Source organism: Oncorhynchus mykiss, chromosome 21 (assembly GCF_013265735.2).
Source record: "Oncorhynchus mykiss isolate Arlee chromosome 21, USDA_OmykA_1.1, whole genome shotgun sequence".
In the NCBI taxonomy this organism is placed as follows: Eukaryota; Metazoa; Chordata; class Actinopteri; order Salmoniformes; family Salmonidae; genus Oncorhynchus; species Oncorhynchus mykiss.
The window spans coordinates 31,456,270-31,467,722 of NC_048585.1; the positions used below are offsets into that span (position 1 = coordinate 31,456,270).

Consider the following 11,453-nt stretch of genomic DNA (forward strand, 5'->3'; position numbering starts at 1 on the left):
ATACTATTGTGGAGGACTTAATTCTTCCTGCTACTGCGGATATGGCTGGGACAATGCTGGGGGAAAAGGCCCAAAAAACTATACAGACAATGTCTTCATCAAACAACACTGTTTCACGACGCATCAGTGACATGGCAGAATATGTTTTGAAACAATTACTGCTTCGCAAACAAGCCAGTGAATTATATGCGTTACAGTTGGATGAGTCAACAGATGTGGCGAGCCTGGCACAGCTCCTGGTATACAATGCCTTGCGGAAGTATTCGGCCCCCTTGAACTTTGCGACCTTTTGCCACATTTCAGGCTTCAAACATAAAGATATAAAACTGTATTTTTTTGTAAAGAATCAACAACAAGTGGGACACAATCATGAAGTGGAACGACATTTATTGGATATTTCAAACTTTTTTAACAAATCAAAAACTGAAAAATTGGGCGTGCAAAATTATTCAGCCCCCTTAAGTTAATACTTTGTAGCGCCACCTTTTGCTGCGATTACAGCTGTAAGTCGCTTGGGGTATGTCTCTATCAGTTTTGCACATCGAGAGACTGAAATTTTTTCCCATTCCTCCTTGCAAAACAGCTCGAGCTCAGTGAGGTTGGATGGAGAGCATTTGTGAACAGCAGTTTTCAGTTCTTTCCACAGATTCTCGATTGGATTCAGGTCTGGACTTTGACTTGGCCATTCTAACACCTGGATATGTTTATTTTTGAACCATTCCATTGTAGATTTTGCTTTATGTTTTGGATCATTGTCTTGTTGGAAGACAAATCTCCGTCCCAGTCTCAGGTCTTTTGCAGACTCCATCAGGTTTTCTTCCAGAATGGTCCTGTATTTGGCTCCATCCATCTTCCCATCAATTTTAACCATCTTCCCTGTCCCTGCTGAAGAAAAGCAGACCAAACCATGATGCTGCCACCACCATGTTTGACAGTGGGGATGGTGTGTTCAGGGTGATGAGCTGTTTTGCTTTTACGCCAAACATAACGTTTTGCATTGTTGCCAAAAAGTTCAATTTTGGTTTCATCTGACCAGAGCACCTTCTTCCACATGTTTGGTGTGTCTCCCAGGTGGCTTGTGGCAAACTTTAAACAACACTTTTTATGGATATCTTTAAGAAATGGCTTTCTTCTTGCCACTCTTCCATAAAGGCCAGATTTGTGCAATATACGACTGATTGTTGTCCTATGGACAGAGTCTCCCACCTCAGCTGTAGATCTCTGCAGTTCATCCAGAGTGATCATGGGCCTCTTGGCTGCATCTCTGATCAGTCTTCTCCTTGTATGAGCTGAAAGTTTAGAGGGACGGCCAGGTCTTGGTAGATTTACAGTGGTCTGATACTCCTTCTGTAGAAAAGGCACATGGAGTTGGTGGAATACTCATTTAATTCATTGCCATTTACTCAGCTGGGCCAGGGGCGCTTTAATTAGGTCAGGTGGAAATGTCCGACAGATCTCAACTCCATAAAAGGAGGAAATTGCCATCGCCTGATCTCGCTGCTTTCTCTTCCTTAACTCCATCTGATCCAGAAGTTCTGTGCGTCCATGAATCCACATAAGTCCACCAACTATGTTACCTTTCATCTGAATTATCTGTGACCACGGGAGAGTGGGCCATTCAGTTATTGTTTATAGGTTTTACCGCGGAGCGCGGCTTGGAGCGCACGCTTCAAACATATTGTGTAATGTGAATTGTCAATGATCACGGCCCTACGGATCCTCATAGGCCAATTATGCAATCGATATGGTTCATATGTATTGAAATGAATTATATGTACACATGAAGACAATTGAAAGAGTGAAATGAGAAACGTCATTGTTTGCTAACTGATTGACTTTGATGGGGATTATAGTTTGCATAACCATTCAGTGTTTGTATTCTTTCATGATTTATGATAAATAGTTACGAGCCTAAATGACTCGCGGATGATTACTATTGACTTAATGAACTGAACTGTTGACCTCCCTAACTTGTGTTAATAATGAATGATATGATTTGATCTTTGATTATGAATCTGATTGGATACATGTTATTTGTTCCTTTGTGATGCAGCACAGACTACTCAGTAAATATACCACTTTATGGTTAAAGGAATTCCTGCCTCAGTCTCATCCATTCCTCTGTCACCTGACACATGACCTGTTCACCTTCACTGTCAGTCATCCTACCTGTCCAGCTACTCACACAGATTCCACTAATCTTACACCTTCCATTTTAATATTATCGCTTGCACAGTGATCCTTGGGAAGTTTAAAGCTTGGGAAATCTTTTTGTATCCAAATCCAGCTTTAAACTTCTTCACAACAGTATCTCGGACCTGCCTGGTGTGTTCCTTGTTCTTCATGATGCTCTCTGCGCTTTTAACGGACCTCTGAGACTATCACAGTGCAGGTGCATTTATACGGAGACTTGATTACACACAGGTGGATTGTATTTATCATCATTAGTCATTTAGGTCAACATTGGATCATTCAGAGATCCTCACTGAACTTCTGGAGAGAGTTTGCTGCACTGAAAGTAAAGGGGCTGAATAATTTTGCACGCCCAATTCTTCAGTTTTTGATTTGTTAAAAAAGTTTGAAATATCCAATAAATGTCGTTCCACTTCATGATTGTGTCCCACTTGTTGATTCTTCACAAAAAAATACAGTTTTATATCTTTATGTTTGAAGCCTGAAATGTGGCAAAAGGTCGCAAAGTTCAAGGGGGCCGAATACTTTCGCAAGGCACTGTAATTATTTGTGCCCTGGTCCTATAAGAGCTCTTTGTCACTTCCCACGAGCCGAGTTGACACCTCACGTTCATTCTTATGTTTAATAAATGTATCGTATCGTGTGTGTGTGTGTGGCAGGCTTACAATGATGGCAAAAAGCAACATTTGAGAATGCGCTGACCCTGGTTCTAGAGGGGGTACGCAGTTGGAGGTTGAATGTTTGAAGGGGTACGGGACTATAAAAAGTTTGTGTTCCACTGATCTAGGCAGTGTGAAATTAGCCATGACTCTCAGAGATCTTTCTAACAAGGAGATAGTCAGAGAAAGGGTTGGGCTCGGTTCTCTAGGCACTGGCTACTGTGTGATGGGGATGTGAAGAGTAGATCAAGGTTTCTGGGTGTGCAGTTTTCCTTGTCGCTTTACACCAATTGATTTCAGACTTGAGTGACAGGCCAGGGGAAACAAGACCTCGGCCTGTTGCTGTCAGTTTCTGTGAATTGCTGCTTCAATTCCTCCCTCAATTACTCCCCCCTTTTGTTTCTCCTGCCATCATTCATTCTTACTCACCCATTTGTGCAATCACTCACTCACTCACTCACTCACTCACTCACTCACTCACTCTAGTGATGGGTCGTTCGCAAACGAGCTGTAGCGGAGCTTTGAGAAACTAGCGGGCCTGCTAGTGATAGTGGTGGAGCCAGCACCTCCACACGTGGAGATGTATCCACTCAGTTAAGTAGGCATATTTCGCGACCCACAACAACGCAGTCTTCTTTTGGACCAGTTTATGCCAACGTCTGTAGCAAAACAAAGCCAAATTGGTATTGCATTGGCTAAAATGATTGCCACCGATTTCCAGCCATTTTCGATCGTGGAGGACAGAGGTTTTAGAAATTATAGCAACAGTCTAAATCCAATGTACACAATTCCAAGCAGGAAAACCCTTTCAAAAACACTTATTCCACAGCTGTATGAGAGCACACAGGCTGCAGTGTGGGAAAGAGTCCAAAAAGCTACTGCAGTTTGCCTTACCACTGACTGCTGGACATCAAGGGTAACCACTTCTTACATGTTGGTTACATGTCACTTCATTGAAGATTTTCCGATATCTAGCTGTCTTCTGGACTGCTTTGAGTTCAGCGACAGACCCCTCAGAGAACTTGGCAGAGGAACTGTTGAGAGTGGCCAGAGAATGGCAAGTAGATGGAAAAGTGGTCTGTTGTGTTAGCGACAATGCAGCTAACATAACCAAAGCCACGAACATTTTTAAATGGACCCATCATCCATGTCTTGCCCACACAATCAACCTGATTGTAAGAGGTGCTCTGAAGGTGATGAATCCCACTGTGGACAAAGTGAAAGCAGCTGTGGAATACTCCCACAGGAGCACAGTAGGTGCTGAAAAACTAAAGTCTACACAACGCCAGATGGGGATCCCTGAGCTGAGGCCTAAACAAGACTGCACTACAAGGTGGAATTCAACATTTTACATGTTGATGCGGTTTCTTAAGTATACGGATGCCATCCTCTCTACCCTGGCCATTGTCAATGCACCTGTTAATGCTCTGACCCAAGAGGAATGGGAGGTGGTGGAGGAGGTGTGGAGAGTCCTGGAACCCAGTTATTACTACATCATTATTTAATCCAGTATTATATATGTATATGATAAGTAGATGAGAATGTAGTATCAGTAGACAAAACATGAACCTGAACTAATAAGTTACTGTTCTCTCTTTTCAGCTATGTGACAGCCTCAAAAATAATACTCCTGTGTAAGGGTCTGCGGCGAATCACAGCCAGCCGCCAGAGAGAAGCAAATGTAACCACAGGACATGTGACAGTGTTGATGGACACCCTATGTTCCTCAACGGACAGAAAGTTCCACAGAATGGAATATAATCGCTATCAGAAACTGCTGCACTTGAACCCAGGTTAAAGAAGTTAGCCTTCAGTGATGCCAGAGCGATTGATGAGGCTCTTCAAAGAATAACCTCAGCAGCAGGGAGGGACAGCCCCAGCAGTCAGCTGGCTCAGGCACCAGGGCAACAGGGCAACAGGAAGAAGAGGGATCAGATGGAGCAGAAGCACCAGCAGTAGTGCCACAAATGTCTGCTGTTTAGATGCTGTTTGATGAGAGAGTAACTGGGGATGCAGCACGAAGGAATCCCTCAGCAGATGTCATAATGCAGGTCTGATCCTATTTGGAGGAGCCCCTCCAAACTAAAGTCATGACAGGGAGACTCTGCATAGTGGCCACATTCGTTCCCTCTGAGAGGGTCTTCTCGAAAACGGGACAAATAATTACTGAGAGAAGAAACCGCATCAGCCCTCGAAAGGGAGGCAGCTTGCATTTCTGAATGCAAATCTCTCATAAAAGCAAAATATGGCCAGCATAGCTGGCAATAAAGAAGGGAGAGAAAAGGGGGACCAGTTTGATGTTTTAAGTGGGATGCTGCAGTTTTGCACATTATATTATTATGTTGTTCAGATTGTATTCGTTTTGAATTGTTACATTCATATGCATTTTGTTTATATACATAAAGAAAGTTATACTTTAAATGCACATGTGTGATAGCTTCCTTCTTTTTTTACATTTATTTCAATTTGTGGGAACTGCAGCATTCTTTTTCAGGGAGAGAGAGTGTGAGAGGGGCGACAGGTAGCCTAGTGGTTAGAGTGTTGGACTAGTTACCGAAAGGTTGCAAGATCAAATCCCCGAGCTGACAAGGTAAAAATCTGTTTTTCTGCCCCTGAACACTGCTCCTGGGCTGTCATTGAAAATAAGAATTTGTTCTTAACTGATGTTATGTTCTGTTAATTACTGATGTCCCCTTTAAGGGTGGCGCACCCTTGGTCATGCGCAGTGTTGTTCAATGTTATTCTGGTACTAACTCGTTTGAGTAAACGTGAAGCTCCAGTTCAATTGCTTGTATTCAGAGTCTTTCTCATTATATACATAAGTACTAAGTGTTAAGACAGTACAATGGCGACGAGGATGATTACCTGCAGTGAGCATCACGAATACAGATGGAGCTCGTAGGAAGGGAGGAGGATTTTGACCCTGTAGCACAACAGCTGGCAAGCAGTGACGACGAGGGGAGAGCTGACGAGAACGAGGTAGGCAGATCAAAGACCCGTGGAGCCGGGGGTAAAGAGAATGGCTATCATCGGGGAAATAGATGTGTTTGATGACACACAAGAAAACTGGGCAACTTACATTGAACGACTGGAACAGTACTTCATTGCAAACGACATTGCTGATAACAAGAGAGCACCAGCGTTGTTGAGTGTAATGGGCCCAAATACGTACAGTTTGCTAAGAGATCTGACTGCCCCTCTGAAGCCCTCAAATAAAACATTCACAGAGATTGTGGAGATTTTGCAAAATCACCGATCACCTAAACCACTCCTCATCGCGGAAGGTTTTCGTTTCCACAAGAGAGATCAGAATGAGGGGGAGGGTGTTACTACGTACAGTGCCTTGCGAAAGTATTCGGCCCCCTTGAACTTTGCGACCTTTTGCCACATTTCAGGCTTCAAACATAAAGATATAAAACTGTATTTTTTTGTGAAGAATCAACAACAAGTGGGACACAATCATGAAGTGGAACGACATTTATTGGATATTTAAAACTTTTTTAACAAATCAAAAACTGAAAAATTGGGCGTGCAAAATTATTCAGCCCCCTTAAGTTAATACTTTGTAGCGCCACCTTTTGCTGCGATTACAGCTGTAAGTCGCTTGGGGTATGTCTCTATCAGTTTTGCACATCGAGAGACTGACATTTTTTCCCATTCCTCCTTGCAAAACAGCTCGAGCTCAGTGAGGTTGGATGGAGAGCATTTGTGAACAGCAGTTTTCAGTTCTTTCCACAGATTCTCGATTGGATTCAGGTCTGGACTTTGACTTGGCCATTCTAACACCTGGAAATGTTTATTTTTGAACCATTCCATTGTAGATTTTGCTTTATGTTTTGGATCATTGTCTTGGTGGAAGAGAAATCTCCGTCCCAGTCTCAGGTCTTTTGCAGACTCCATCAGGTTTTCTTCCAGAATGGTCCTGTATTTGGCTCCATCCATCTTCCCATCAATTTTAACCATCTTCCCTGTCCCTGCTGAAGAAAAGCAGGCCCAAACCATGATGCTGCCACCACCATGTTTGACAGTGGGGATGGTGTGTTCAGCTGTGTTGCTTTTACGCCAAACAGAACGTTTTGCATTGTTGCCAAAAAGTTCAATTTTGGTTTCATCTGACCAGAGCACCTTCTTCCACATGTTTGGTGTGTCTCCCAGGTGGCTGGGAGTGATTGTTGATTGTTGTCCTATGGACAGAGTCTCCCACCTCAGCTGTAGATCTCTGCAGTTCATCCAGAGTGATCATGGGCCTCTTGGCTGCATCTCTGATCAGTCTTCTCCTTGTATGAGCTGAAAGTTTAGAGGGACGGCCAGGTCTTGGTAGATTTGCAGTGGTCTGATACTCCTTCCATTTCAATATTATCGCTTGCACAGTGCTCCTTGGGATGTTTAAAGCTTGGGAAATCTTTTTGTATCCAAATTCAGCTTTAAACTTCTTCACAACAGTATCTCGGACCTGCCTGGTGTGTTCCTTGTTCTTCATGATGCTCTCTGCGCTTTTAACGGACCTCTGAGACTATCACAGTGCAGGTGCATTTATACGGAGACTTGATTACACACAGGTGGATTGTATTTATCATCATTAGTCATTTAGGTCAACATTGGATCATTCAGAGATCCTCACTGAACTTCTGGAGAGAGTTTGCTGCACTGAAAGTAAAGGGGCTGAATAATTTTGCACGCCCAATTTTTCAGTTTTTGATTTGTTAAAAAAGTTTGAAATATCCAATAAAGGTCGTTCCACTTCATGATTGTGTCCCACTTGTTGTTGATTCTTCACAAAAAAATACAGTTTTATATCTTTATGTTTGAAGCCTGAAATGTGGCAAAAGGTCGCAAAGTTCAAGGGGGCCGAATACTTTCGCAAGGCACTGTATGTAGCAGAGTTGAAGAAACTGTCTGAACATAGCCAGTTTGGAGAGAACCTAAATGACACATTAAGGGATAGATTTGTTTGTGGACTGAAACATGAACACATTCAAAAAATGTTTGCTCACAGAATCAGAGCTCACGTTTGCAAAGGCGGTTGAAATTGCTGGGGCTATGGAAATCGCGACTAAATATGTATTTGGGTTGCAAAGTAAAAGAAGTACTGACCTGTCACAAATTTCCCTGCACAGGTTTTCACGCAGCAGACAGCGTCCCCGTGTCGCCGAAAAATGCAACAGGTGTCACAGAGCAGAGGACTGCCGTTTCAAAGACGAAATTTGTCACAAATGCAGTAGAAGGGGGGCACATTCAAAGAGCATGCAAAGCAAAATTCAGTCACAAAAGGAAAACTGAGAAAATTAAAGGGTCTGTGAATGCACTAGCAGAGAACAGTGGCAGTGATTCAGATGAACGATTAATTGGTACAATGGAGTTAAACACAGTGACTTCTCCCAGCAGTAGCATAATATGGGTGGCACCAGATATCGAAGGCAAACCCCTCAAAATGGAGCTGGACACAGGATCTGCAGTGTCTATAATTTTCACTACCGTCTACAATGAGCACTTCAAGGCTATCAAGCTGAAGAACACAAATGTGTTGGTGAAGACCTACTCAGGAGAGAGATTGAGCCCATTGGGGGCGTTGCAGGTCAGAGTGCGTTATGGGGGGCAAACACAGCAGTTACAGCTGTATGTGGTGCCTGGAACTGGCCCCCCATTATTTGGCAGGGAATGGCTTTAAAAAATAAAGCTGAACTGGTGTGACTTGAATATGCTCCACACGTTCCAGTCCAAAGAGAATGGTACAGACCAAACACTGGAACACTTGCAGAAGAAATACAACACAGTCTTCAGTGATCAGATGGGAACAGTAAAAGGCTTCACAGCAAAACTTGTACTAAGAGATGACGCAACCCCGAAATTCTGCAAAGCCAGATCTGTTCCATACTCCCTGAGACCAAAGGTGGAAGCGGAAATCGATCGCTTGCAGGATACAGGGGTCCTGATGAAAGTGGACAGAAGCGAATGGGCCACACCCATAGTTCCAATTGTGAAGAAAGACGGGTCTGTTAGAATGTGTGGGGACTTCAAGGTAACTGTGAATTCAATGTTGCATGTGGACCAACACCCCCTACCACGTCTGGATGACATCTTTGCTGCACTAGCTGGTGGGAAACACTTCAGTAAAATCGATCTGAAACAGGCTCACCTGCAGCTACCGGTTGAAGAGAGCTCCAAACAGTACCTGACAATAAACACACACAAAGGTCTATACAGGTATAACCGCCTGGTTTTTGGCATTGCATCAGCTCCAGCCATTTGGCAACAAACTATTGACCAGATTTTGCAAGGAATCCCAGGATCCCAGTGTATCCTGGATGACATGATCACAACAGGACGCACCGAAAAAGAGCACCTGGCTAACCTGGAAGAGGTCCTGAAAAGACTGAAAGAGTATGGTCTACAGGCAAACTTACAGAAGTGTGAGTTCTTCAAAGACAAGATTGTCTTCTGTGGACATGAAATTGACTGCATTGGATTGCACAAAACACAGGACAAAATCAAGGCAGTGGTACGACCACAAACGACCACAAAATATCACAGAAGTGAGATCTTTCACGGGACTGATCAATTACTACAGAAGATTCCTCCCAAACCTTTCAGCAGTACTCCAGCCTCTAAATCAGCTCCTGGAAAAGAATAGGACATGGCAGTGGACAGAGCAGTGTGAAAATGCATTTCTGGAGGCAAAACGGCTCATAACATCTGAACATGCCCTGATGCATCACGACCCTGAAATGCCAGTGAAGTTGGCTTGTGATGCGTCCCCTTATGGATTAGGGGCCGTCCTTTCACACACACTGAAAGATGGGTCAGAGAGGCCAGTTGCATTTGCGTCACGAACATTGAATGATGCAGAGAAAAACTACTCACAAATCGACAAAGAAGCACTGGCACTAGTGTGGGGCGTCAAGAAATTCCACGCATACCTATATGGCAAGCGTTTCACACTGGTTACAGATCACCAGCCGTTGCTTTCCATTTTCAGTCCAAAGAAAGGCATTCCGGCAATGACAGCAGCCAGGTTACAGCGATATGTGTACAAGAGAAAGACAAAGGAGGGTGGATGCAGTGGACATGTTCCATACCGCTCAGCTCGAGGCCCTACCGGTCACAAGCACAGTTATCAAACAGGAGACAAGGAAAGATGTGACCTTGTCAAAAGTGTACACCTACACCATGTCAGGATGGCCAGCTACTGGCAGAAAGGAGCTGACTCCGTATTTCCAGCGGAGAAACTAAATTACAACGCACCAAGGATGTTTGATGTGGGGAATGAGAGTCATGATACCCCAGAAATGCCAACATCTAGTCTTGCAGCAACTACATGAAGGTCATGTTGGAATTGTCAAAATGAAGCTGCTCACAAGGAGCCACTTCTGGTGGCCCGGTCTGGATCAACAGATAGAAAATATGGCGAAGAACTGTAGCGGATGTTTGGAAACCCTTCACAGGCCTGCTCCTGTCCCAGTCCACCCAGGGGAATGGCCCGCAGAGCCATGGCAGATAATTCATGTGGACTACGCTGGTCCCTTTGAAAAGCACATGTTTCTGGTTATAGTTGATGCCCATTCCAAATGGCCAGAGGTGTTTTGCACTGACTCCTCCACCTCCGCTCAGACGATAGAGTGTCTCAGAACAACGTTTGCACGCTTCGGTTTGCCACTGCAGCTGGTAAGTGACAAAGCGCAAGCTTTTGTAAGTGACGAGTTTAGAAGATTCATGTCAGTAAATGGAATCAAACACTCAACCTCAGCTCCCTACCACCCTGCCACAAATGGGCTGGCAGAACGCTTTGTGCAAACCCTAAAGCAAGGACTCCGTGCAGCAAAACGAGACGAAGGGACTTTGCAGGGGCTTTGCAAACAAAACTGGCCAAGTTCCTGGCCTCCTACCGAATCACCCCACATGCCACGACAAATGAAAGCCCAGCCGCACTGATGTTCGGGAGGCCTCTCCGCACACAGCTGGACATCATGAAGCCAAACAGGCGTAATGAAGTGCTGAACAAACAAGCCAAGATGCTCTCCGGTGGCTGGGAGTGCCATCTCCAAACAGGACAGGAAGTGATGGTGCGAGACTACAGAAGGGGAGGGAAATGGACAAGAAGGACTGTACATACACAAACAGGATCCAGAACTTACCAGGTTCAAGTGAGCCCAGACATAATGTGGCGGCATCACATTAACCAAATGCATTCCATGGAAAACAGCACAACAATCGAAAGAGAACAGGCACAGAGAGATCCTGAGAGTGACACACAGGGAACTGAAGAGGACGGGTGGGGGCAGTAAAGAGACCCCAGGCTGAAAGAAGGGAATGTGTTGATGAAGGTGCTGCTATAGCAGAAGCTATAATGGAACAAGCACACACTGAGGATGTTCAGGAGCCTCCAGACAATCCGAGGCGCTACCCAGAACGAAGGCACCGTCCACCAGACAGACTAGACTTATAAACAAACAAAAACGAACTGTTCAAGTTCAAATTAAAAGATGCAAAATAACTACAACAAGTTCTGGGAAATGTTTCAGTTGTGGTTTGGTAAAAGTAACTCTGATTGTAAAAGAGAAGGAATGTTATGTTCTGTTAATTACTGATGTCCCCTTTAAGGAT

At 44.2% G+C, this 11,453-nt stretch overlaps 1 protein-coding gene across 1 annotated transcript; it reads left to right on the forward strand.

The window, feature by feature from the left end:
• The first annotated feature begins 7,982 nt into the window (after positions 1-7,982).
• On the forward strand, positions 7,983-9,578 carry LOC118942919 (uncharacterized protein K02A2.6-like). The gene has a single exon (XM_036957654.1). The coding sequence runs from the start codon at positions 8,551-8,553 to the stop codon at positions 9,481-9,483; it is 933 nt and encodes a 310-aa protein (XP_036813549.1). The 5' UTR covers positions 7,983-8,550; the 3' UTR covers positions 9,484-9,578.
• The last annotated feature ends 1,875 nt before the right edge of the window (positions 9,579-11,453 follow it).